Below are 27856 nucleotides of genomic sequence, written 5' to 3'. Positions count from 1 at the left end.
CATAAGCCAAAAGAGGACAATATAAGGTGTGGGGAAAAGCTGTTGCCTTACGGAGTTAAAAAAGCCTTTTTATAAAAATGTTTTTTTAAAAGAGATTTAAAATTGGTAGTAGAGCTAGCTAACCTGAGGTCCCGAGGTAACTTGGTGCAGAACCATGCAGAGCTTTAAAAGTTAATAATAAAATCTTAAAATCAATTCTAAATGTCACAATGCGTTATGTCCATTGTCTTATCAGTGTAGTTTAGTTTGTGGTGACGCAAGGGTCATATTAGAGAGCTCTATAAGGTTCGCACAAATGACTAAAAAAAGTTGTCTAAAAGACTTTTTGTGCTGATCTGTCATAGCAGGTAAAGCACAGGTGTAACTATTAACATTAATTAACATTTCTGTTCAATTTAGGTGAGCCAGAATACATAACACCAGAACCTTGTTGTTGCAGGCACACCTAAATATAATTATGATTATTTGTCGCACCTGTGTTTGATGAGTTGAAATGTCCTCCTGGGGAAAGGTTTATTATATGCAGATGCATAACTAGGAAATATGGGACCTATATATACAGTATACTACCACCTTTCCAGTCTTCACAGTATACTCCATCTATGTAACAAATCTTGGGCTAAAACAGATCTTTACACATTCGTTTTGGAGGATTGACTAAACCTTAATTGAACAATTATGGTTTGACACAACCTTAATTTAATTTCTGTTGTTTTAGGAGTTACCAAATATTGCACTAATTGACTTTCCACACTTATCACCCGTTGTCCCTTATTCCAAATCTGTCCAAGGGGGGGCAATTGTGGAAATACCTTTGCCAAATGCTATTCCTTTATTTTTCCAGTTTTGTTATGATAACCTGAATTTTTTTATTTTTTTTTATTTTGTTGAAGTTACACGTACATGCACACACATTAGATGTACACTTATCCCCATGTTGGGCAAAGGAAAACCCTCTTGTCTAGATTTAATTATAAATTTGAGGACCTTCATCTGTAGATCGTTTGAATTGTGTTGCTAGGATACACCTCGGATCTGTTTCTTTTTTGTCAGCTCTAGGATTATGGAAGTAATGAAGCACTGGAAAACATCTGCCACAATTGACTGTGTTAAAATTAATTTCCTATTTCAATTCAGATGGATTAAAGTACGTCTTTAGTTTGTCCTTATATATACTCTAACCTTATGCAAAAGGGAGTTTATATTGCATCTGTATTTGTTCAATTTAAAGAGTAACTTAACGCCCCATGAAAATCTTGTATTTGCTGATCTCCAGTCGTTTAACTTCTCACTTTGCTGCAGTGATGCACAGGTGTACTCCAAGACCCTGTGACATCACCGTTGGGTGGGGTTACAGGCGCACTTAAACACACTTTTGGCCACACCAAACCATGCCTGTATGAAGACACTGACTGATCCTCCTCTCATAACACTGCCACACTGGACCTGCTTATAACCGTAATGTTTTAATAATATTGGGTACTAACAGCATCTAAAATCCGAGAGGACGCAGTAAACTCACTATTAACACGTCCAGGTGATGCACCCTATATTTTACCTGATAATGCTACATTGTGAACAACAAATCTGTGTTGAAATCCGCAAGAGGAAAGCCAGTTAACGTTAGCCATTAGCAGCCGGTGAGCAGCACAGTCCAGCGGAGCTAACAGCTAACGTTAACGGAGGTTGCATCGAGTTTCATTATGATGCGTTCAAGCTCTGTAAAATGAGTTTTAGGCAAGGTCAATTCTAATGTTATCATGTAGTTTAGTTCGTTTTTGGAGAGAAACCTGATTTGTTTGAAGGAGATGTTTTTACAGCAATATAAAATAGATATTAGAGAGGGAATTATGACCTGTTTAACTTCCTAACATTAGCTCATACTGTTTATTGTCTTGTTTTAGTTTTTTTCCATGGTATCGAATTGGGTAATCGAGAATCGTGGAATTTCACTGGCGTTGGTATCGAGTACTACTGGTATCGTGACATCCCTAGGGGCAAACATCTAATCAACTTAAGAGCCCTTTTAGTTGCAGTTAGAAAGGACTATAAAGTCACTGTCTTCATGTGGTGACTCACTGGATTCTTGAAAAGCCGAGGAACACACATGAGGACTGACCTGTTATGTAAGTGAGCGTCTCTGCCCTACGATAAATTAACTGTTGTATGATGAGAAGAACGAAGGATGGCATCATAATTAGATGCTGTAAAAGTGTCGCACAGCAAACCGGCTGAGGAAGAACTGGTCCTGGAGGTGTCAGATAGAGACAGAAGGCAGGCCAATGAATATCAGAGATATTTTTCTCTTATTTTAACCACCTTCCTTATGACGAGATTGAAGTGGAAAAATCAGTGCATACGTATGCCAAGGTTCTATATTTATCACAGTTATTTTTTATTGCAGCAATAATATTGGAGAGGGTGTTCCTTATTCAGGTATGACTCATGCCAGTTTTGTCACCATTGCACCCAGTGGAACAGTAACGCACACACCCCTCGGCAATGTGGCTGTTATGTGATGATCATGTCTGTGACTGAAAGGCTTTCTGGGAAGTAGTACACAGATTTTATGACATGTAATTGGGAGCAATAAAGCTGATGCATTGGTGGAATTATTATCAAATGGATTTTATTCCATCTTTGACTTTTCTGTCCCCTCTTTTCAAGGCAAGAACATTTAAATACACAACATTAAAGTGGTGAATTGATTCCTGATTGTAGCCATGGTGCAACTTTTACCTTTTTTTAATTCCCTCTGTCATTTTCATCCGCCACCATCTGTCTGTAAGCACTTGTTCACCTGTCCTGCCTTCTTCTTCTTCTTCAGGTCCTTGTCTGCTCCCATTCTGTCAGCCTCCGTGAGTGATTGAATGAGGTGAAACTGGCATCAGTGGACAAGCACTCACACAAAGGGCCATTGATTGGTCAAGGATGACCATGGAAGACATGAAGAATGAAGCCGACGCCGCCTCAATAGTCTCTATGACTCTCTACACTGTGATGTATCCCGTCTTTAACCAGGTAAAGAATGCTGACTTTTAAGAAAATGTAGCAGCATGGCTCTAGGGATGGAAATGTTGTTCTGCTCAGTGCACTACTTTGGACCAGACTGAAATATCTCAGCAACTATTGCATGGATTGTCATGATATTTTGTGCACATATTCATGTTCCCTCGAGAGAATACATCCCAATGAGTTTGATCATCTCTTAACTTGTCCATTGGCTCCACCGTGAGGTTGGCAGTTATGGTTCAGACAGAAATATGTCAACAACTATTGTCATGAAATGTTGTACACACATTCATTGTGCCTAGAAGATAAATCCTAATGAATAAATATTTCACTTATTCAGTGAAATATCTCAACATCTACCTCGCGGATTGGCACCAAATTTTGTATAGACATTCATGGATCCTAGATGATATATTCTTCTGACTTTGGTGATCCTTTGAATTTTCCTCTCGTGCCACCATGAGATTAGTTTTGATTGAAATATCTCAACAACTATTGGATGGATTGAAAGTAGGTAAGTGAGTATTGTTTTCAATTCTCTGGCTAGAGCATTCTGAAAAAAATGTACAAATATAAATGGTAAAAATCCAAATTTGGAACTCATTAAATACACAGGGGTTTAAACAACACAAGATGTTACATCAAAAGTGACAAGACAAAGAAAATCAATAGAGGATACTATATTTGGCAGCACATACTTGACAACAAAACAGAGTTGGCCTCATTTATCAAACAAATGATGTACCACTTTGTACTGAAAACAATTTAAAACTTACATCTATGCTCTTTGCATATAGGCCAACACACACACATACTTAAAGGTCCAGTGTGTAGGATTTGGCGACATCTAGCGGTGAGGTTGCAGATTGCAACCAACTGAAACTTCTCCCTTCTGTCAAGCATGTAACACAACTGGCCCTCACTAGAGCCAGTGTTTGGTTTGTCCTTTCTGGGCTACTGTGGGAACATGGCAGCCAGCTCTGTGAAGAGAACCTGCTCCCGATGTAGATATAAACGGCTCATTCTAAGGTAACGAAAACACAACAATTCTTATATTAAGGTGATTATATGCTAAAGAAAGCATCCTTATTAATATTATATTCCATTTCTGCCAATAGATCCCCCTAAATAACACACACTGGACCTTTAAAGGACAGGACTATTTCATATTGTATCATAGAGGACAGGAGTATTGTGTTTGCCAAATTTATAGTATGTTCTAAGCTTTCAACTTTGAAAACAAGTTTTGCTGGGGCCCTGGTGGCCTATGAATTTGTGGTGCTGACCATGAAATCACAGCGCCGCTCCCCTTTCCTCTCTCTGCTCATTTCCTGTCTGTCCACACTCCAATAAAGACATAAAATGCCAAAAAAGTTTAAACTGCAGTTTCCACAAGCTATTGCCGTAGGGCTTGTGTCAGTTCATCTCACATCTGATTTCTGCACTGGTGGTTTTTCTTTTGTGTGTTTTTACAGTATTTTTATATTCTTTTAGTGAAGCTTGATAGAAAATCGGTTAAAACACACTTTATTTTAAACCCACACGCCACATGTGTGAGTACACAATGACAGACTTAACTTATAGTTTGAAGTAGTAGACTGTGGTATAGCATCGAGGAGACACACACACAAGTGATTTTATTAGAGAATAGGTGATATGAGGCTTTGTAATTTGTGAAAACATTGGGCTGTATAATTTATAATTCTGTGGCTTTGAGGGGAGATCAGGTAGTTTGAGGTTCAAAGCAAATCAGGTTGATAGTAATTGCCAGGGATTTTTCAACTCTCCTTTATGTTGTTCTTTTATCAGATTCTTAAGTCCATATTTCTTCGTTTCTTTATATACAATACTTCCTTCTCTGTTCAGTGCTGTACAGTTCTGAAAAAATGTTGGGAAAATGTGATTATTTCCAACGTCCTTAAAAGTTTGGTGATTGCACAAGTCTAAAAAAGTAGTACACTGTGTGCAAATTGACAGACAGAACTTATAGTTTGAAGTAGTGACGAGCTCTGTAATACCAAAATATCGGCTCAGAGGGAAGGAATAGACTTCAATTCTACAGATGGATGGACTCCACACAGCTTTTCACAATACAATAACACAGTGTCCTCCTTTGATACTGCAGGATGTCTGGCTTGTATGTGCTTTCTGCAGAATTACATTTCAGGACAGAAGAGAGGCCATGATAAGAGCGAAGCTGTGTTTTTTTGCTGCTGGCTTATGTTTGTGTGTCTGTGTTGTTTACAACTTGCAGTTGGAGAAAGTCAACTTATCAGCAGCGCAGACCTTGAGAGCAGCCGTCATAAAGGTAAAAAGGAAAAGTTTTCTTTTGTTAGATTGTTTGTGATGAACTGCCATCTTTCTTGTTATATCAACTTTCTGTTGATTTGTAGATTTGATACATTTAATGCCACAGAGGATCAAGGCTGACTGTATGTGTGTGTGTGTTTCAAGGCAGAGAAGGAGAACCCAGGTCTGACCCAGGACATGGTTATGAAAATACTGGAGAAGAAGAACGTAAAAGTCGACTATAATGAGTCTCTACTTCGCATGGCTGCAGACGATGTGGAAGGTAGGATGCTCGGTGAACGGTGCATGCAAAGAGAGACGGAGGATAGAATAGAATGTGTCTCATAGGACAACCATGCAAGAGTACCAGCATGAGATTTACAGTAGGTCAATAATAAGAAAAGCATATTAATTCTTCTGCCAGGACATGCACAACACTGACTATATTGTTCAGGAACACTTCAGCAAGCAGGATGATTACCAACATAGCTTCGTTTGGGTTTCTGTTATGCTCATATTCCTTTAGCCCAGTTATCCACTGGGGGGAGCTGTTTCTCCACAAATAAACTGCTCCTCTCCCCATTCTCAAATGTTCCTTCGTTTCTGTCTGTAATTGAATTCCTTGTGCCGTGTACAGTGATTGATGGTAGTAATGAATTCACACATGCATACACACACACTTTGGATGAATTTTAAATGTACCTCCTGCATGGCACAGCCCAAGTTCTGCCTTAATCCTGCCTTCACTTGACAAACTAAACACTGTCACTTTGAAGTGTGTGCACGCACATTCACACACTCGATCCTGTATTAATTTGCACTGTAGACCACCTTTAGTAATTGCTTAATTTCAGTGCCCCCCCCCTGTAGCTGATTGCACGTGTGTTGACGTGGCCGTCACTGAGAAGCTTGTGATCCGTATTTTTTCCTCTTCCTCTCGGTGTTTTCAGAGTTCATGATTGACAGGCGAGAGCCAGAGTTCCAGGAGCTGAACGAGAGGGCCCGAGCTCTGAAACACATCCTCAGCACCATACCAGATGAGATCAATGACCGAGTAGGCTTCCTACAGAGCATCAAGTAAGACAGCTCAGTGTGTGAATGTGAGTGAGTGTGTGTGTGTGTTTGTGTGTGTGTGTGTGTGTGCGCGCAATATACACCAGGTGTAATTCTATATAAAAGTTTCACTCCAACTTCTTGTTTTAATTATATACATTGGCAAAAAATGTCCATTCCAGTGGGATTAAAAACAGTTTCTTTCATAGTTAATTATTTGGTGCACAGACCAATGATTTAATACAGTGTGTGTCTTTGTGATGACTTCACTGTATAAAACAAAAAACTTTTTTGTGAAGTGAATTTTGGACGAGACACAATTGAATACAAAGTCAAAGCGTTCTACGCAGCGTAATGGGACAAAGGCGAGTTTTGAGGTCCAAACAAACACATGCACACTCCACACACTTGGGGTCAGTGCATACGTTGCTAGAGCTAACGCCTCTACATTTTACATTATTGTTCTGTAAATTCAATTAAGAAATGGTTTCAAATAAAAGGTTCCTGAAATCAATAATTTCAGTTTTACAGATTTTAAGGTTAACAGGTACAAATAAATACCAGCCTGACTTCAGTCAGTACAATATAACAAATTCCAAAAAATGACCTTTCCGGCAGGATTTGCTCATCTTTCATTTCAAAAAGCTGTATACTGTCATATCGCCCAACCATACGACCAGAATAATGTCAACTCAAAGGTTGACTCACGAGCTTTCAACCCCATCTAACGATCTTCATCAGCCAGTGGAAGTGGCTTGAGGGTCATCACATGACCCAGATTTAGAAATCAAATCATTGATCTTAGTATTAGAGTTTGTATTTTATGGAATAGTGATGACAAAACTGTAAGTTCCTTGCCATAGAAATTGAATAGGAGTAGACTCACTCGCGGACTCACTCATGCCAGCGTGACGTTTAAAACAACAGCGTTGCGTCGGCATTTAGCTTAGTGTGTGTGTGCATGTAGTCCCGCCATGCTGGCTGTCCCTTCTACAAGTAAGTACTGTAAGAAAGAAAGTATGAATTGGCCTCAACAGACGTTGATTCGGCTCTTTGACTACCGCTGCGAAGCAACACACTTTACAGCCACGCTGACGTGTGTTGTCACCATAACAACTAACAACAATCGCCGTTCTCTTTTGTACGAGTCAAAACAGTTCAAGTTCTACTCCTATTCTATTTCTATGGTCCCTGCATTGCATTTTATATCCCTGTCCTCCACACTATACACACACACACTCACACACACACACGCACACTAAAGAGAGAAAGTGAAAGACGTTTCATTTTCTTGGCCCACTTTGCCATTATTTTTGATCGAATTCAATACTCTTAGTGAGTCACTGCTGCTTAAGTTACTTACCCAGCGGAGGGCTTAGAAATGAAGTCAATTCAAAAGGAATGCTGAAAAATTAAAGTTATGAAACGGCAGATTTCAAGTGCATACGAGGGGAGGAAAAGTTGAAGGTGAAAGTAAAGCAAGCTCGTGATAAAAAGGGGAAGAAAGGGAGACGACGAGCAGGATCAAGGAAATGTTATCAGGGTATCACTGCCTGACAAAAACAGACCGATTTTGAGATATTGTTTTTATAACTTATTTGCGTGTGTCATCCACAGAGACATAGCCAGTGCCATCAAGGAGCTGCTAGACACAGTTAATACCGTCTTCAGGAAATACCAGTATCAGAATAGACGGGTAAGTAGATACATGAAGAAGAATAAATGCATTCACACAAAACGTAGTTTCTGTGAATTAAGTGGAGCTGAAAGGCTGTCTGTATTTATTGGTTAGGCACTGGAGCAGCAGAAGAAAGAGTTTGTGAAATACTCCAAGAGCTTCAGTGTCACTCTCAAGACCTACTTCAGAGATGGAAAGTATGAAACCGTTTCTAGTTTATTCTCTGTTTTTCTTCCTTTTCTGTCTTCTCACTCACTCGTTCAGCCTTTTCTGTTTCACATGCAACCAACCAACACATTTAATAGCTGTGAAACGCACATGCCAGCACGTATAAACACTCTTACACACACACACACACACACACACACACACACACTGTCACCACCATGTAAATGGTTGTCGTTTGATCACAGGCCCGTTTCTATCAAATCCACCATTGCTGAATAATTCCCTTGACCCATTTCCTGTGGATTCATGCTGGCTTGTATTCTCTGAAGCCTGACATTCTCCATTTCAGTCAGATCAAAGTGTTTCCTGGATCAATCCTAATATTGTTGCCATGGTTTCTTTGCTGTGTGATTGACACGTGTGTCCTTGTGTCTCTGTCACGGTTGTTTCCAGAGTGATAAACGTGTTTGTCAGCGCCAACCGGCTCACCCACCAAACCAACATGATACTGCAGGCCTTCAAGACCCTGGTGTAGCATCACACACACACACACAAACACACACACACACAGTTTTTTATTAGAGAATAGGTGATACGAAGCTTTGTAATTTGTAAAGACATTTTATTATTTATAATTCTGTGGCTTTGAGGGGAGATCAGGTAGTTTGAGGTTCAAAGCAAATCAGGTTGACAGTAATTGCCAGGGATTTTTAACTCTCTTTTATGTTGTTCTTTTATCAGATTCTCAAGTCGATATTTCTTTGTTCCTTTATATATTTCGTTCTCTGTTCAGTGCTGTGTAGTTCTGACGAAGTTTAGGAAAATGCGATTATTTCCCATGTCTTTAAAAGTTTGGTGATTGCACAAGTGCAATGAAAAAAAAAGGGGCATTCAGTTTCCAAACACATTCCACAATTTGTTTTGCTCTTTTGCTCTCATGTTATTGTCATTTTTGTAGTGTATAAAGTTTATTGTAGGACTGTCAATCGATTCAAATATTTAATCGCATGACTGTCCATAGTTAATCGAGATTGATCGCAAATTAATTGCACATTTATTTTTTATCTGTTCAAAATGTAACTTAAAGGGAGATTTGTCAAGTATTTAATACACTTATCAACATGGGAGTGGGCAAATATGCTTGCTTTATGCAAATGTATGTATATATTTATTATTGGAAATCAATTAACAACACAAAACAATGACAATGACTGTGTTCACCGTCTGCTTTCTTAGTCTTGTACTGTTCTAGTGTGCACTGCTTCACACAGTGCATCATAAAAACAACCTATCCAGATGAGCAGCTGTGCTGTTTTTCTTGTTGCTTTAGTTACAGAAATAGATGAAGTCTTTACAGTCTACTAACAATTGATAGCCCACTATATAAAAGAACACATGGCTTTTTTGATGATGGGTAATCAGAGATGCAAAATGTTAAGATAATGACCCAATACAAAGCTTTTTTTGGAGGATTATACGGTATGTACCAGGAATGTGTATGTACCCTGGCAGTTTTTTGCTGCATGTCAATGGTTTCTAACCTTTTTAAAATAATATATTGTGACATGAGGTGTGAGCAGATCACAATGATTTATTCTTCTCTGATTGTTTGATTTAAAAGGTTTGTACAGAACTGAAGAGGTAAAGTTATTATTTTTTTCACAAGGAAAAAGCAATTTTGTCTGAATTTCTTTTTATCCTGTATTCATACAAAATGAAAATCCACCATGAAACTTACTTTTCATTTTATTTTTTGCTGGTGAAATGTTCTTATTCTTTCCCCCTTGTAAATGCAGCATACATAACCATAGATGACAGTGAGATATTAACAACAAAGCAGAGATTCTTTTCAGAAATCCACCAAAATCTGTTTCAATGTCAGATACTTAACATTAATGAACAAATCATTTGATGTGTTTTGTACCACAATCTCACAAAGAGAAGTGCAAGGACACAGCTGCAATCGTGGGCACAAACTTGAGCTCAAAAACTTGGAGAGTCAAAAAGTATATTATAAAAGTAAATTCAAAAGTAGTTGAAGGTCATTACAACAAACCGCAGAAGTAGACTTGGTTCGGGAAAAGAAGTTACAGAACTTCAATAATAATTCTCAGACTGACAAAGTATGACACACTGGGTAGTTCTTGCAACTTCTAAGACATGGATATATAAAACAACACAATCCTAAATTGATAGTTTGTGACTTATTCAGGTTTTTATCCAGAATTCAAAGAATTTGAAGATCTTGAATAAGCCTTGATTTAATCTTTTATTTGACCATGAATGTATCATTTCTCTTTCTATCCCTCTATCTTTCTGATACGTTAATTGTCACAGCCATGGCAACATTCCTTGTACCAAATGTAAATAAAATTCCTCAAGAACTCTTAAACAAGAGTCACAAAGAGTGTGTTGAAAAAGCTTTTTTCTTTTTATTAGAAAATTAAAAAGAAAGATTTTCAGAAGTGGGTCTCTCTTCAGATTTGCATTGTTGCATCAAAGTGCTCCATTTCCGCTCACTTGCCCTTGCATTCTCTGTCTTCGCAGGCACCTCTTTCCTCCCAGTACTAAGATCCGTACCAATTTTTTTCCCCCCATTCCAGCAACTTCATTCTTCTCCCTGTATAATAGTGGATTTTCCATGGTGGATTTGTGCTGGGCTATTTTTGGGCTCTCTACTGGCTCCTACATGCACCACTGTAATCCAATTGTGATAGTGTTAATTTTTTAAAGCTTTATTATTGAAATTGCTGAGACCTAATTTTCTCATCCTGTCACCGTTGACGACCGCTGTAATCAGCTAATTCAAGTTATTCCAGGCCATTAAGTCACTCGCTGGGATTGGTCGTGGTCACTGAAGCAGCGGGGAGTGAGGGAAACGATAATATCTGCGTTGGACGTATAGCTTTAGTCTGCATTCATGCTTGCGGCGATCTATCTTTCTTTTGTTTTGTGTGTTTACAGCTACGAGTGACCCGCAGGAAGTCCTCTCAAAGGCATGCGAATGGCACCATAAAGCTCTGGTTTGTTTTTGTTCAGGTCCAGGTTCACATCAGTACTTTTTTTTACTTGTTTCAATGCATGAACACTTTTATGATTGGCAGTAGAATACTAATGTTGTTGTGAATTCAGTTGCTGTAACTATGGTGTGTGTGTGTGTATCTGGGTTGGGGGGTAATTGTACCTCACACAGATTATCTCCTCTCCAGTGCTTAATCTGTGAATAGAAGTAACACACACTCACATTGTGTTACATACAGACGATGGGGCCTGGACTCACAAACACAACTCTTTTTGACTACTTGGTTGCCAGGAAACTTAGCCCAAGTCTTTGAGAGTGAGGGATAATAAAAGAAAAGAGTGTGTGTGTGTGTGGCCTCTGCAACTGTCTGGGCTACTGGGGGCAGTTAGTTAACTCTCTCTGGGTGTGTGTGTGCTGCAGCCGGGGCTGTTAGCGTTGATTGCTTCTCAGACATCGCTGGCTTAGACAAACCTCTGGACACAAAGAGTCTTCGACAGACAGCCGAGGCCGAGACGGACCAACCAGAGGATTTATTCGAAATGTCATACATTTAAGAATGATGTTTCAGCACCTCAGGAGCATGGGGACCGTTTTCTGTGGACCCCCATTGTGGACTGAGGGGATGAAATTGGTCGTCTTGGTAAGTTTGATTTTGTTATTAGCTGCCAAACTGTGTGTTCAGCTACTACTATATGGACTTCATGATTAAAAACCTGCTTGACTGAAGTGTACACACCGGCAGTCCTGGAAAGGTGCAGCTAACTTGACAGTGATGTTGCCAGGGCCAAGAGCCTGTCATTATGTAGTTACAGCTTGGTGCTGTGATGGCTTTTTGGACAGTTTGACTGCTGTGGATGGTACTCTGTGCAACTTTAATAAACCCCAGATAGAAATCCAGCAGTGACGGACAGTTTGGAGAGAGTTGACTGGAGCTGAAGGGGCCATCCAGGAAGAAGAGAGGCAACTCTAGTAAGTGGGTTTTGTTTGCCAACAGATATGACGGAGCTATATTATTTTTATTTTTCCGTTGAGTTACCTTGTAAAATTTACACAATTTAAAACAGTTCCATAAATGACAGATATGTTTTATCTGTGCATCAGCTCAAAATATGGGCTTCTTTTGATGTTCATTTTATAGATCTGTGTAGTCTCTTAAAGACGGATGCCAGCTGTTTACCACAGAACAAGTCAGGATGTCTTTTATTATATCTGCTGCAGTCTAATACTTGTAAATAAAGAGGTGGATAAACTATCATATTGAGATCATGCTGCAGTTAATCAGCATTATAAAAAAAGATAATAGCTGCAGCAAAGCATTGATTTTTGATTTCATTACACACCATGTCATCTAAATCTGAGCTCAGCCTCAGTTTGATGCCACTTCCAATGAATTTGTCTCATAAACTTTAATGTCAGGCTGGAAATGAAACAGAGGGTGATTGCTGTCTTCTCCCCCTCTTTGTAGTGTTTCCTAGAATATTAAAAACAAACTTTGTCATCATCTCACATTACTCTCTTAGATCTCAGACATGTTTTTAATCACCACACAGGCTGATTAAACAAATCCTATTCATGCTATTATTCAAGCTGCTCACCTACCTGACTCCAGTATTTTATTGCACATTACCTGACATAACAGATGTGTTTCGGCAAACTGCTGCCTCCTCGAACCATTCCCAATACGGGGACCTATTCACCCACCTTTGAAAACCACGGAGCTGGAGGGAAATTTCTGTTGAAAATGAAAGACCTTTGCACGCCATTCAACACAGACATGTTTGGATGGAGTGAAAAGAGCCAACAAAAGAAGTCCGCTGCCGCTGTGACTCTGCCGTATGATTATGGTGACATGACAACCCGCTGTGAAACAGATATAGAAGGTTACTAGGGGATTACTGGAGCCGGGAACATCTTGTTCCGTTCGTGTAACAACTAGAAATGAGGGGAATCTGTTATTTGACTTATGAATCGTCAGTACAGACTCACACACACGTGCTTTACCTTCTTGACCTTGTCTGGCATGCTGATTGATTGACAGGTCTGAGCTGTAACCATGGGAACGAGGATGGAGGTGGCACAGCTTGAGAGCAGGATGGACACTAAGGACTATAGAAAGCTACAGGACCTGTTCCTGGTGGGTGTTTTTTGTCTGATTGTATGTATATTTTTATACATATACACTTTTTTTCATAGTTTTTTATTGCCAATGTGGGAATAGGTTGTAACGTAACCTAAAAAGATGAGACCTTCCGCGACTTTCTGGGTTTCCTCTATCAGTCTGTAGACTGCTTTTAATGTGAAGAATGCGGGTCGTTATTTTTCGGGAAAATGCAACGGATGTGACGTTATGCACGCTCTTGAGTGCCTTTACTCTCTTCAGCTCTGCTGCAGGGCTAACAGTGTTCAACTAATCACTAACGCCAACGAACAACAAGACCCTACCATAACTTAGACTCCAACACAAACTCCACGGAAGCACAAAAAAAAGCAATTTCTGATTCTTACATAGAGTCCCTTTAAAGAAGAGTGTTATAATTTATACTATATCTCTGTTTGCCAGTAGTATCCCATAGTACAACACCCTCCAGGTCTCATAAGAAATGCTTTAGAAACCAGAGAATTCCAGCACGTTGTGTTTGAATGCTGAGGAGACTTTTTGTCAATATCTCCTGTCTCCTACAGGACCCCTCGGGTGCACCTCGCTCCTTGTCCAGAACTGAATTCATCAATCTGGCATGGTCATCAGTTGGTCGTGGCTCCGAGGAGGAATATGGCCTCCTGTTTGACAGCGTGGTCGTCACTCAGGAGCACCGCGGCCTCATTCTGGATGTCGATGCCGTGAAGGAAGAGGGGCGCGTCGACTGGGGAGGACTGTGCTCTTTTCTGCTTCTGGAGCTTTCTGAGAAAGTGAAGAACACCAGAACCAGCGGTGTGCCGTGCTGGAAGCCACCACGCACTCTGACCTGTCCGCATCGAGACCCGGTTCAAAAGGTAAAAGGTCACTGACCTCTTGGAGGCTTAAGAGAAGAAGAGTTTGTTATTAGGGTTAGAATATGTTGCCCATTTTAAACATATATGATCTATTGCAGCATGTGATCTGAAAAACAGTTTGACATTGACTGACTGGAGAATCCCCAAATAGCTGACTGGGTGGAATTCCACATTATTAAACATTGTGCGAGGAAAAGTTTGAACGTATTAGGGTCTTGCTCATCAAAATGGCCCACCTCTTTTGAGATAAATGGCTCTGGACTCCTTTAAGTTTAACATCTATCAATTAATATGTAAATGAAGCGGCCGGTATAAAGTGCCTACTGCTGTGGATAAAGTGATGGCTCACCACTTTAATCTTTCAATCCTGAGAATGTCAAAATGTCAGTATGTTGTGTAAGTTGTTTTCCAAATGGCTGGAAGGTTTCGACCCCTTTAGCTTAGATCAGTCTTAAAGAGGCAGACAGACTAATGGGGCTTAGAAGACTAATTTCAGTTTGAAACACTGCCAGTAAAGTGTGGCACGACAGGGCAGTGAAAAATATACTTAAAGCAGCACTCGACCATATTTTTACATAACAATAGATACAATGACTGTGTAATGTGAAAGGGGTTGCTTGTAGTGACAAACCCTCAGAAAGTTATCACACAGTTTGCCTCAGCTTCGCAGAAAGTTTTAGCATCTCTCAGCTGAAACCCCCCCAGAAAACCCTGTACGCTACCTTCCCTGCACCAAATGGCAGACAGAGTTAGCAACTAGCTGGTGTTTAGCAGCTAAAGAGCCAGATAATCCAATCAGGAGTTTGTAGGGACCAAAACAGAACTAAAAGGAGAGTGAACTAGGGTTGGGCCAAAATGTTCTGTAAGGAATAATGTACAGCGAGCTGGTCATTGTTGTGAAAGAATCCCGGACAGGGCGATGCTGCGCGTCGAGGTCTCTCATCGCCCTGAAGGGGATTCTTTCACAACAATGACCCGCTAGCTGTACATTATCCCGCTTATGACACGGCTACGGATTACTGAGGAAATCAATATTTTGACACAAAAACGGTCCGCCAGAGTCCGACATCAGAGCTGCGCGCATAGCAACGGTCTGTTATACATAGAAACGGTCTGTAATACAGAAATAACAGAACGCCATGATTGACCAATCAGAATCGAGTATTCAACACAGCCATGTAATAAATCACTATAGAGGTCATTTCATATCTTGATCAGAATATATATCATGATATAGCATGTTTTCTGGTAGTTCTATAAATAAATAATCTATAACCACATGGTAAAACCTATTTTGTATACTCCTGTGTGAATTAAATACTTGATAAATGAAAAGTACTGAGTATTTTCTCACGTAATTAAGATCAGATTTTCTGAGAAATTTGAGTTAGTATTTGTCTGTTATTATCAGTTTAGTCTACGTAATTGTGTATCACAATTTCATCATGATACGATTATTATCATATTGAATTATCGCCCAGCCCTAGAGTAAAGTGGGCAGGACTTTGGTTCTTTATCATAAAGGCAGCCACACAGACCAGTTTGCAGTAAATAACTTAAGTCTAACAATGAAAAAGTCGCTAGAAAGTCCTCGTGCCAGTGACTGTTGATAAATAGGTAATTAGAATAATTAGCGATAAATGCATGACACACCAATCAGAGAGTTCCTATAAAGCCTGCAGTTGGCTGTGGGAAAGTGACCCAGTCAGCATTAATTACGTTGATAGTACATTTAAGCCCTGACCTCTATTCTATAAGCATTAATAAACTTCTTCTTTCATTAAAGATATTCAATGTATTCCTCATGATACCCAGTCAGCTCAAGCCTTTTTTCTGCTGCTCTCAGTTCTTGTAGCTTAGCCAATAACATGGCATCATTCATTAATATATTGGTTTCAGCGCAGAAGAACGTGCCCTACTCACTTGTACTCACTTGTACTTACTTGCTTCCAATAAGAGGAAGATTTAGGGTGGAGCTCATGTTTGATGAAGTTATTCTAGAGCAGTTTTATGGCTAAAGATTAGCAAGAAAGGAAAGGAAATACTTTCAACTGAGCTATTTTAATCTTAAAGGCTGTAGCCCCCATTTTACTAATTAATGTCACATCATAAGCTGCATCACTAAGAGCAGTAAAGCACTTCTGAAAGTCAACTTTACAAAAGTGTGAAGTAAGCAGAGAGTCTTTTTGTTGCTGTTTGTCCAGGTTAAATGTTGATGTTTTATGATGTCCTCTGGTCCCCCCCAGGTGTTGTACCTGCAGAGTTCAGGTCAGTATCTGACCGTGAGTAAAGGAGGAACCGTGGGGCTGCGGGACAGAGAGGACATGTCTCTCCTGCACACACATCGACTGCAAAACAGCACAGTCCAACCCAAAGACCTCTGGGTCACCGACATGGTGCTACTGCACAACGTGCACAAGGTGACTTTCACTTTTAGTCAGTCAAGTTATTGATTGGTGTCCTGGTTATGTTGTAGCAGAGTTTACACAACTGAAAAAAACATGTTATCGTAGGTGTTATATGAATAAATTATTGATAAGTAGTCTGAGTTATTGGGGCAGATATTGTACTGCACAGAGGTAAACAAGCATTTCACTCAATCAATTAATTATTGATCAGTGGTTTTGGTTAATGGCGTTGCAGACATGAAGCTGCTGCATACTGTTTAGAAAATAAACATTAATTTTTCAGTAATAAAACCATCAATTATTGATCAGCTCTGTTCATTAGCAATTCTTTAATCTACAGATTTGTGGGTAACAGATATAATTCTGTTGTGTAACTCACACAATGACTTTCCAGTTATACATCAATTATTTATCATTCAGGGATATTGTTGTTATATAATATTGATGAATTGAATTGTTGTCTATCTGTATGTCTCTCTGTGTCTAATAAACTCTTTTATCACACCTTGTTCCTTATTCTCAGATAGCTGTGTCTTTCACGAGTAAGGAGGTGTGTTTTTATGACACTCTGTCAAAACAGGACTTCGGGTGCAAGTATAAACTCCAGGTAACATCTATATTCTAATTAGAGCTGCAATTATTAATTGATTAGTTGTCAATTATTAAATTAATCGGCAACTATTTTGACAATATTAGTCGGTTCGAGTATGTTTTTAAGAAAAAAAAGTTAAAATTCTCTGATTCCAGCTTCTTAAATGTGGATATTTTCTTGTTTCTTTACTCCTATATGACAGTCAACTGGAACTTGGAGACACGGAAATAACCAACAGATTAATCAACAATGAAAATAATCGTTAGTTTGAGCCCTATGTCTCATGTTTTGGTTCTGTTGGTTTTAGCATTTTCTACCATTGTATCACACTCTGGATATTGAGTATCAAGAATATAATATAACCTGAGAAAAATGTAGATGGACATGAAATATATCATTGTACACACTTCTTTTCTTCTCTAGGGTTTGAAGTTTACTCCCTGGTGTTTAGACTACTGGGTGGATCCATCTCACCCGGACCAGGCCGTCCTCACCATCGGAGACATTGGAGGACAGGTAATACACAGAATAATAGAAAGAGGAAGGCAGAACATTGTCAGGAGTCTTCATTTCCCTACATCATCTGTATGTGTTCAGCGGTCCATTGTTCCATAACTCTGTTTGTGTGTGTGTGTGTGTTATCCCAGGTCAGTGCTTTATATTTTACCTCCGCTCAGATCTCTCTGTTTGAGAGACTCAGTGTGAGGATGGATTCAGATTCAGCAGACATCATCCTGTGGGACGAGCTGGTCAAAGGAAAGCATCGCTCCTGTTACACTGTGACACACCAAGCGCACGCGCCTGCCTGGGTTAGAAAAGGTAGGAAATACAAACCCACACACACATAAAAAGTTCTATTTATATGTGCTGTTATGAGACAGAAACAAGGATACAAACATCTCCTTCAGTAATGATAGCCCAATCATCTTGCACAAATGCATACAAGCATGCCTTTATTGTAGCTTTGTCATCGTTTCCCTGGCTCTTCATTGTCCTGTCTCAACCCCAATTTCTGTGTTTACACATCTACTATTTCATATCATATTAGTATGTAAATCAGTGATATACTGTAAAGTGAAGCCAATGCAGAAGTGCCTTAAACTTGCATTCTTTCTAACAGCCAGCAGGGGGCGACTCCTCTGGTTGCAAAAAGAAGTCTAATTGTATAAAAGTATATGAGAAAATAACCCTACTTCTCACTTGATTTATTACCTCAGTAAACATTATCAACATGAGTTTATGGTCTCAGTTGCTAGTTTCAAGTCTTCTTCAATACAGCATGATGTTCATTTAGTAAATTATGGTCCCATTTAGAGTCAAATAGACCATAAAGCAGGGTATGCTTTAGGGCGTGGCTACCTTGTGATTGACAGGTCGCTACCATGGCGTTGTCAGGTCTGGCAGTTTTCGTATTACAACTTTAACCCTTTCACGGTGTGTTTTCTATTCATGAAATTAATTCTCACCTTTTTGGTCGCCAAAAAATGTCTTATTCATTGTTCGGTTGTACTTATCTCCATCCTCTCGTGTCACATCTGGTTGTAAATAACCAAGATGGCGACACCCAAAATTGCCGAACTCAAGGCTTCTAAATGGCAGTCCACAAACTAATGGGTGACGTCAAGGTGACTACATCCACGTCTTATATACAGTCTATGATGTAAATGAAGGGGCCAGCAAAAAGAGCATACAATCATAGATAAAATATCAGAAAGCTGTTATTTCTAAATGACTTTCCTGTTGGCTAATGGGATTCTGAATCCTGCTGCTTTTCATTCCTGTAGTTAACTGAAATCATCTGGGGCCTCAGGTCAAAAAGAGTTTCATTAGTCGGACAGAATGAAAGCAAGGATACAAAATCAGTGGCTCAGATGACAGAGAGGAAGGAGACAAAGAACACATTGCGGGTGTCAGGGACACCTGACGCTCACAAACGCACACTTTCACCTTGACACCCTTCTGTGCTCGCTTCCTCACTTTTTCAGCATCACTACAATAACGGCTTAAGCAACACCATGGAATCGCTTGGGTGTGTCTCTGTCACTGATGCACACACACAAACACACCAACACACATGCAGCGAGTCCTGAGTCATCCACTTTATAGTCTTTCATAGCCAGACTGTTGACTATTGGCATAAAGTCACGGGGCTTGGGGTCTGGCCTCCTGAGACTCCCCACTTCATCTCAGCCCGGGTAACAAAGAGGTCGCTTAGTTGTATCTCCATTGCATCACTCGCATAGAGCCCCTCTGAAGAGTCATCGAGCTGTTTGATAATGATTCAGCCGAGGCAGCGCTCTGAGACTAGCTTGGCTGAGAGGGGAGATCCTGATAAAAGGGGGAAAACAAGAATAAAGTACGTATAAATAAGCACAACAAATGGGAAAACAAAGGGAAAACAAAAAAGAGGGAAACAGAGGAGACAGTGCCAAAACATTAAAAGCGCTGCTTAATTGAAATTTTGCAGGGTGTGTGTGTGCATGTGCATGCAGAACAACAACAGAGGGTGTATACTATATGTGTGTGGTGCCTTTGAGAGTGTGAGAAAGGAAAGGAGGGAGCTTGTGTGACTCTATATGTGTGTTTGCATACCTCTGGGGGTGCTGGTGCTTCTTTTGAAGTTGCCCACCCTGCAGTATGAGTGGGCTGTGTACCATTAGACATGGCTGGTTATCCAGACCTCCAAACCTTCGGGCTCACGGGCCACCAGAGAGAGGAGGGAGGAGGGGAGGAAGGAGGGGAGGGTGGTGGAACTGAGAGGAAATGTGAGAGGAAATAAGGAGGAAATTGGGATGGACACGGTTCCGAAAAGGACAAGGAAGGAGAGCTGTAGGAAGTGTGTGTCTGCGAGACAGAAAAGCATTAACATATCCTCATATGAAAGAAAAGGCACATTAAGGATAAGCGTGTAGGTAAAATCTCCCAAAATGTGCAGCGATTTGTTGCAGAACAAAAGCTGTTTGCTTTGATGCAGATAACCAGTGACTTCTGCTCTTCCTCTTTTAAATTCCACACTCACAAGTGTGACATAACATAACAACAGTGGCTAAAGCAGATGTGTGTCTGCATCCCAGATAGCTTGATTTATGATCTGTGTGTGTCGATGAAAGAGAGAAGGCCTCATTAATCAACGATGAGTCATGCGACGCTGTCTGAAAATCCACTGATCTTTTAATTCACAGGCGGGAGAAAAGACGCGGTGTATGAAACGTAATCAGACGTAATTATTTGCCCCAGCAATGCGGCCGATCTTTGACCCGCGACTGTCACATGCCATCTCACAACGCCGCACTTATTTGTGCAGCGTTTGAAAGCCAAGCAGCTTCTAATGGAGACGTGCGGCATCCAATTTAGCTGCTCTCAATCAAAGTGTTAATTGAGACAGATGGTGATGCAAGATCCATTACACTTTCTGTAATACCAGTGAGCAAATCAAACCGGCCTAATTCTATGCTGTGCTGAGTGCCTGTGGATTGGTTGGTATACAGCAGGGTTGCGGTCAATGCACATCTAGCACAGCCATTTCAGAGAGTGGATGTCCTTCAGAGTCCTAGTAGTGAAAGCATTTTGGCGTCAGAAGGATGAAGTAACAAATGAACAATGTGTCATCATCAAAATATGTTGCAATGTTGTTTTATATTGAATTTGTTGGAGTTAAAACTAATTTATTCCCACCATAAGTAACTTCTGCTGCATTATTGCTCCACGCAGAGGGACCAGTGGCCCTCATTTAATGATTGTTTCCTTATTTCTTCTCATAAAAGGGATATGTATGGATATATGTGTGGATAAACAATTTAATGAATTAGCCCCATTCTTCTCTGTCATACCGATACTTTCTCTCTGCTCGGTCACACATTCTCCCATAGTTTGGGTACGTGGATGTTAATCTAAGACGCATCAGAAATACAATTTAACCAGGCGATCTGTACTTTCAGAAGTGCTGATGCATCATAATCAATAGATTTCTGATTATAATGACTACCAGAGTAAACAGCAACCACAGAAAAACGAAAGAAAAAAAGAGACAAAAGGTTAATTTAATTGCCTAAGTGTCTATCGCAACTAATTTACTTTCACTTTCTGACTCTCCCCTGCAGTACGTTACCTGGGCTTGCTGGAGGCCTTTGTGTCGTGTAGCACCAGAGCGCAGAGCAGCATGGTGATCGGCTGGAGGGAAAAGGAAAGCAGGAGTCTACGAGTCACCTCTTTCTTTACAAAGAAGGGTGTGTGGGACATGGACCACCACCGTGGACTCAATCTGATAGGTGGGGACCAATGTGTACTCAGACTTACAGTATAATACTCATGATGTGAGAGTGAATAGTAAGAGGGTGAGTAAAGTGCAAAAAACACTTTCACTAGAAAATTGTATGTGTATGTATTGTGTGTGTTTTTGTCACTTGGTTAGTAGGCATGGTTAAAACAAATCTTTTCTATGCATACACAAAGGTATTAAAGGTGCAGTGTGTAGGATTTGGCGGCATCTAGCGGTGACGTTGCAGATTGCAACTACCTGAAACTTCTCCCGTGTGCCAGGTATGTAGGAGAACTACGGTGGCTGACGTGAAAACACGAATAGCCCTCTCTAGATCTTCAGAAAGTTGTTGTAAAAGTAGCGTTGGTCCTTTAGAGTATAACAGAGCAAGTGTGTATGTGGGAAGTGAGAGGTGAAGCAAGAGAGAGAGAGCAGCGGTGAATGTGTGTGAGCCGCTCCCTATGTAGATATAAACGGCTCATTCTAAAGTAACGAAAACACAACGATTCTTATTTTCAGGTGATTTATACACTAATGAAAACATAGTTATGAATATTATATTCCATTTCTGCCAATAAGTCCCCCTAAATGTTACACACTGTTCCTTTAAAACTATCAAATGCCTCACTGAACATTGAATTGGTTGTGGGGGACTAAGAACAGTATGGTTTCCTGTAATTAATTGCAGTTAGCGCCTCTGCTAATTTGGGACATTCTGATTGGTTGTAGCCACAGCAGGTGTGGATCATCAGGTCTTGCTGTGGAACCCGTGTGTGACCTCTGAGCCAGTTGGTACGCTCAGCGGGCACACGAGCCCCGTCACCGCAGTCTGCTTCATGCAGACAAAGCAGCAACTGCTCAGCTACTCCAAAGATAAGGTAGGAGTGTGTGTCTCTGCGTGTGGCGCTGTGCTGGAGAAGATAATGTAATGATAAAGAGTCCTATCATTGTCGTATTAATTGTGATACCTTGCTGTAATTACTGCAGAGGATGGAGGCCGCGGTGCAGATGATTGGTAGCCCGTTTCACACTGTTGCCATTATAAGAGCTGGCGTCTCTCAAAATGAAGATCTCCTTTAAACCCTTCTTCTGTCTGATGCAAAGAGGATGTTGCTGCTTGTGCTGCTTTTCCTCTCCCCCCTTGTAGCACTGTGCATGTTTGCCTTCTCTTTGGCTTTTCTGGAGATAATGAATATTTTAGAAGTGATTTATGTTCCATCTGCCTTCTTGCTCAAACACCATCTGCCATTGCAAGAAACTCTCAAAGCTTTACCTCGGATTCCTCTGGAAGAGTTGCTGGAACAGCGACAGACAGTCCTCTGGTTTTGTGCCGTAAAGCAATATGGCAGAGGTCTTGTGAATTTGACTAAGTAGCACATTGTGAACAGGCTGCTAGAGTTACCATTCCTCTTGGCAATTATTGTATTTGTTCTGTAATTATGATAATGTTTTGTGATAATTGGTGTTTATAGTAGGAGCCTTGTTTTCCGTGCATGTGCAGATTCATATTACTACAGTACATCTACTCATACACTCTCCAGGTCCTGTGTCTATGGGATGTATCTCGCCAGCTGTGTGTTCACCGTCTGGCCGGCGTCTTCCCAAAGACACAGGAGGACATGCACACCGTCCTGTTTCTCCATGAGGAGCGTCAGCTCCTCTTGCTGTCCTTCAACAGCCTGCTTCTCCTGCTGGAGACCACGAAGGAGGAGAAGAGGACCAGCAGCCACGAGCACCCTGTTACCTGTGTGCTCTATAATAGTCTGTTCAGACAGGTATGCAGTTGAGATGGATCCCTGAGACTTTATTGATCTCTTTCATTGTTTCTGTTGATCTTTATTCTGAGACATATGGCAAGCAGTAGGCAGGCAGCAGATGTTGTGAAGTGGATGTTTGAAAGTTCATAATTGACCGTGGAAACAGCAGTTGACAATGCAATCTCAACTCAAAGTCCATCTAGTAGTTTTTTAGGAGCTTTCAATCTTATCACATGCTTTTCATCAGCAAAGTTTGTTCAGTTGTCATGGAAATCTACATGTTCAAATTTCCATTTTCTTTGAGCTCTTTAAAAACGTCTGATCCATTGTTCTCATCTATTTGTTGATGAAGATCATGTAATATGATCCAAAGCTACAAAACATGTGTCATTATTCTGATTGATTGTATGTTTTGTTCCCTTTACCCCACTCCAGCTTGACATTGACATTGTTACCCACACAGTATACGATTACCACACACAAAAAATAAATAGCTAATGTATCCAATATGAACGTCTCTCATTTTTAAAAAGTGCATTCACTCTTGATCTTTTTTCCTGCTTTTATTCCCACTTGACAGCAGCATTAGTCGCATATTTTCCTCAGTGAAGGCTTAACCTAAAATAAAGTGTAACGAAGCGTGGAGAATTGTTTGGCTTTGCGAGAGTCATTAAAGAATACATCAGTGGAACCTGCCTCTCTCACAGCAGAGAAAGGATCAGACTCTTTTTGATGATTGATACCCTCTCTCTCTCTCTCTCTCTCTCTCTGTCTATCTCTCTCTCTCTCTCTGCAGGTAGTCAGCGGTGACTCTGCCTCCTCTGTGATCTGCTGGCTGGCTCACACGGGCCAAAAGGTCAAGCAGTTCCACCGTTGCCATGGCAACGCCGAGATCTCCGCCATGGCCCTGGATGGTACGCAGACCCGGCTGTTTACTGCAGGCGCTGACGGCGAGGTCAAAGTAGGTGGACACACACACACACACATTCACACACACTCGTTCAGCTGTGAACCGTATAGCCGCAGGTCAGTCCTCCTCATAAAGATGCAAACTCTCTGAATTGTAAAAACAGCAGGGAATAGATTTCTACGACAAGACGTGAAGAGGAAGGTTAAGTGGCTGACTGTTATTATTATTTCACATTTGGAACTACTAAAAAAATGAACATTTTATTGACTTGTTGTAATTTACCACTGTGTGGGTGTCAGCAGGTCTGACATGTATACACCCGGACTCAGGCTGTCTGAGGGGCAGGGGCGAAAAAAATAAAAAGGGCACCAGCTGCATGTGGAGGGGTACCAGTGTGAGTTTTCTAGCATGTCGGGCAGCATATGGCACTGCGTCATGTTTTATCCACTGGAAGGGCACCCTAGAGGGCACTTTATCCCATGTTATCCACCATAGGGGCATCCAAGATGGCACTTTTGTGGCATTCGTCAATATAATGTCAATGTGGTGATTTGTTTTACAAAGGGATGTATTGCATATTGTATATTATTTACTATATTGGTTTACAATAAATTCCAACATTGGCATGACTCTTCAGTAAGGGCTACTATATCTGCCAGGAGTGGGCACTGTAGACCTTTGGTAACTTGTTCCCATCACAGCATTGAGAAAAACCAAGACAACATTTACAGCAGTATGTTTTGTAAAATCTGAATATTTGCATTACATTTGCATATGTGTCAGGGGGCTGTACTGGAGTGACATTAGTAAATGGTATGAGTCAGTGGAAAATGAGTGACATACTGTTTGTGAGGGCTGGCATGCGTACATATAATCAACAGTGACATACTACCAAGATGTCAGCACATGCCTCTCAAACAGAAGTGGCATAACATCAGCCACATATTGATATGCATACTCTTGTATGCTTTTGCATGCTGAGATGGCGTGTGTTTTGGTTATGCATGTTGACACCATGCATAATGAGTGTTTGTTCACATTTCTGCATTTCAGAAAAAAAAATCATATGCTTCTCTGTCTGTACCTTCGCTAATTATGTGTGTGCACATGCAAGCATGTGTGTCTTCTCCGGGCAGAATCGTCTCTTATTTATTATGCCTCCGCGCTGGCGCAATTTCTTCGAATTTTGCACAAACGCCCACTTGGACTCAAGGATGAAGTGATTTGATTTTGGAGGTCAAAGGTCAAGGTCACTGTGACCTCACATCTGTCCCATTCTTGTGATTACTCAGTAATGCCTCAAGCGAATTTCTTCAAATTTGGCACAAACGCCCACTTGGACTCAAAGATGAACTGATTCGATTTTGGTGGTCAAAGGTCGTTGTGACCTTATGTCCGTCCCATTCTGATGATATCTCAGGAAACGCCTGGAGGGAATTTCATCATATCTGGCACAAACATCCACTTGGACTCAAGGATGGAATTTGGTGTTTTTAATTCATATGCTAATTATGACAATTTCACACAAATGCCTAACAGGATAACATGATGAAGTGATGACATTTTGGACAGACTGGTTGGCGGAGGCATACAACCGCGAGGCGGTTATTCTAGTTTTTCTTTGAGTTTCAAATTTGCTTGGTATTTCAAAGTGTTCTGTTAATGTCTTTGCACTCCACATTCAAGCAATGCATCATGACTTCAAGCTCAGTGCAATTGTTCTCGACAGATGAGTAAAACAATTATGCATATTATAATCAATAATAATCAACCACATCAGTTCTCTGACCCCATGAGCCCTTGTGAGGATGTAGCCATGTGCAAGCAGCGTCGGGTAAACACTCACAGTGTCATGTGAAACAACTACACAAGTCATCCTCCTCCAGGAGGAGCAGGCACCCCTCTGGCCAATTAGCAACAAGATGCATCATCTCTCCAATTTTCATCAACACTGAACCCGCGGTGCAGCAGTTAGGGCCATTCAGAATTGGAATTTTGACCTTTTTAATTATAGCGTTCCCATTGGGCCAATCAGCGTTTTTTATGCTAAATGTCACAACACAGATACGAACTGCGTCATTGTGCAAAATTGGACAGGCAGTGTGAAATATCACCTGAGCTGTCATGTTTGATGGATGGAGAACAGTAGGATAGCGGCTTGATAGTTTGTATTCTCACGTGGGCGGCCAAAAAATATTCTAATTTCAAAACATCTTCTGAAAAAATAAGCAGTTGGACTTCTTTCAAAAGTGAATACAACTGTTACTATTTCTGCTACCTCTTTCTTTTCCAGACAAGAAAATATCGGAACCTTTAGGGGTTACAAAAGGGAGTGACATGTACAATTTGTCTATTATCATAACGTTGTGCTGAGGGTGACATGTTGATTGATGTTCTCTGTTTGCATTTAGGCGTGCTTTGAAGTTAAAGGGTAACTTCTAGACCCTATTTTCTCATGTTTTTGTGTCTAAGTGACTAATGGGGACAACATTTTCTGAAATTGGTCATGTATTGAGGGAGAGCTCTGTAAGTGGCAGCTGCAAAACAAGCTGCGAGGGCAAGTGAGCAGCGTCAGTGTAACGTTACGTTCACTAAAAGTGATTGTTTTCACCACTGACAGGCTCAGATTGTTATTATTTGTGTCTGACAACATTATGGAAAGGACTCTACAGAGAAATTAAACATGTTTCTTACCTTTCACTTGATCCGGTCTGTTTGTTATTGTGTCTAAGTCCCGCTCAAGGAGAAGTCTTGTTCTGATATCTGAATATCCGTATACTCTGGCTCAAATAAATACGGGCAGCCATCGAATTCAAAGACTCATCCACATTGTCGAAATCATCTAAATATTCAGCCATGACATTGCAAATCTTTCAGATAACACTAAGCTACGCTTTCTTTACTCCAACACAACAAACTCGTTTCCACCATGATGGATGTATTCCACTATTCCACTGTTGTCATCTGACAACACGTCACCCCGCCAGATTTCAGAACGCGTCTTCTCCTTGAGCGAGACTCTTTCCATAATGTCAGACACTTATGATAACAATCAGAGCCCGTCAGTGATAAAAATAAGCACTTTTAGTGGAGGTAAATGATGGTGCCAGCTGGCACCGATAGGATTACATTGCAACCCGTGAGCGGCTCCTGATTACAGCGCTCTCCATCAATACTGGACCAATTTCAGGAATTGTTGTCCCTATTAGTTAGTTAGACACAAAATCATGGGAAAATGGTTGAAAAATACTGAAGTTACCCTTTAAAGACATTTAGTAGTAGTCGTGATCGTGCTTTGAGTGTTATTTGTGCTGCAGGTGTGGGACTTCAACGGCCGCTGCCTCCACAGAATGAACGCAGGCCTGGGTCGGGCTGTGGCGATCTCACAGGTGCTGCTGCTGAAGAGGAGTATACTGGTGATGGGCTGGGACAGGTACTGTGGATTTAAGTGTGATTATTATATTTTGCTTAATTACAGTGTGCGTCTTCTGTTTCACTCATTTAAATATTGAACACAACACAAAATGTGCAATGCTGAAAAGCTAAAAATGTGTGCAAATCTAAGACCTCTAGGTGAGTATCATGACTTATGATGCACTCTCATAGACTGTGTATGTTTGCAACTGTGTGTATGTGAGAAACACTCTGTGCGTGTGTGTGTGTGTTTCTGTCCTCTCCTGCTACCTCTGCCTGCCAACGACTCAGAGCCAACCAGACA

General features: G+C 40.7%; 2 protein-coding genes across 4 annotated transcripts in view; both read left to right on the top strand.

Moving 5' to 3' along the window:
- The window catches only part of LOC119491823 (programmed cell death protein 10-like), a 32016-nt gene that overhangs the window by 3927 nt on the left and 233 nt on the right, over positions 1-27856 (top strand). The window contains exons 2-8 of one of the 2 annotated variants that reach the window (XM_037776051.1): positions 2828-3021; positions 5267-5320; positions 5467-5584; positions 6252-6378; positions 7972-8050; positions 8147-8229; positions 8654-8770. In XM_037776051.1, the coding sequence (XP_037631979.1) occupies positions 2932-3021; positions 5267-5320; positions 5467-5584; positions 6252-6378; positions 7972-8050; positions 8147-8229; positions 8654-8735 (633 nt within the window). In that variant the 5' untranslated portion in view covers positions 2828-2931 and the 3' untranslated portion in view covers positions 8736-8770. Of the gene's footprint in view, positions 1-2827; positions 3022-5266; positions 5321-5466; positions 5585-6251; positions 6379-7971; positions 8051-8146; positions 8230-8653; positions 10608-27856 lie in introns of those variants that run through there. The other variant, XM_037776050.1, reaches the window with a different exon arrangement.
- The window catches only part of LOC119491822 (WD repeat-containing protein 49-like), a 33379-nt gene continuing 16223 nt past the window's right edge, over positions 10701-27856 (top strand). The window contains exons 1-13 of one of the 2 annotated variants that reach the window (XM_037776048.1): positions 10701-11862; positions 12109-12191; positions 13261-13356; positions 13905-14213; positions 16460-16633; positions 17145-17228; positions 17637-17729; positions 17861-18032; positions 21314-21481; positions 22201-22349; positions 23013-23246; positions 24025-24189; positions 27456-27571. In XM_037776048.1, the coding sequence (XP_037631976.1) occupies positions 13276-13356; positions 13905-14213; positions 16460-16633; positions 17145-17228; positions 17637-17729; positions 17861-18032; positions 21314-21481; positions 22201-22349; positions 23013-23246; positions 24025-24189; positions 27456-27571 (1745 nt within the window). In that variant the 5' untranslated portion in view covers positions 10701-11862; positions 12109-12191; positions 13261-13275. Of the gene's footprint in view, positions 12192-13260; positions 13357-13904; positions 14214-16459; positions 16634-17144; positions 17229-17636; positions 17730-17860; positions 18033-21313; positions 21482-22200; positions 22350-23012; positions 23247-24024; positions 24190-27455; positions 27572-27856 lie in introns of both variants that reach the window. The other variant, XM_037776049.1, reaches the window with a different exon arrangement.

This window comes from Sebastes umbrosus, chromosome 7 (genome assembly GCF_015220745.1).
Source record: "Sebastes umbrosus isolate fSebUmb1 chromosome 7, fSebUmb1.pri, whole genome shotgun sequence".
Classification (NCBI taxonomy): Eukaryota; Metazoa; Chordata; class Actinopteri; order Perciformes; family Sebastidae; genus Sebastes; species Sebastes umbrosus.
Note: the sequence above shows the minus strand (reverse complement) of the source record. Positions and strands in the feature narration are given on the sequence as shown.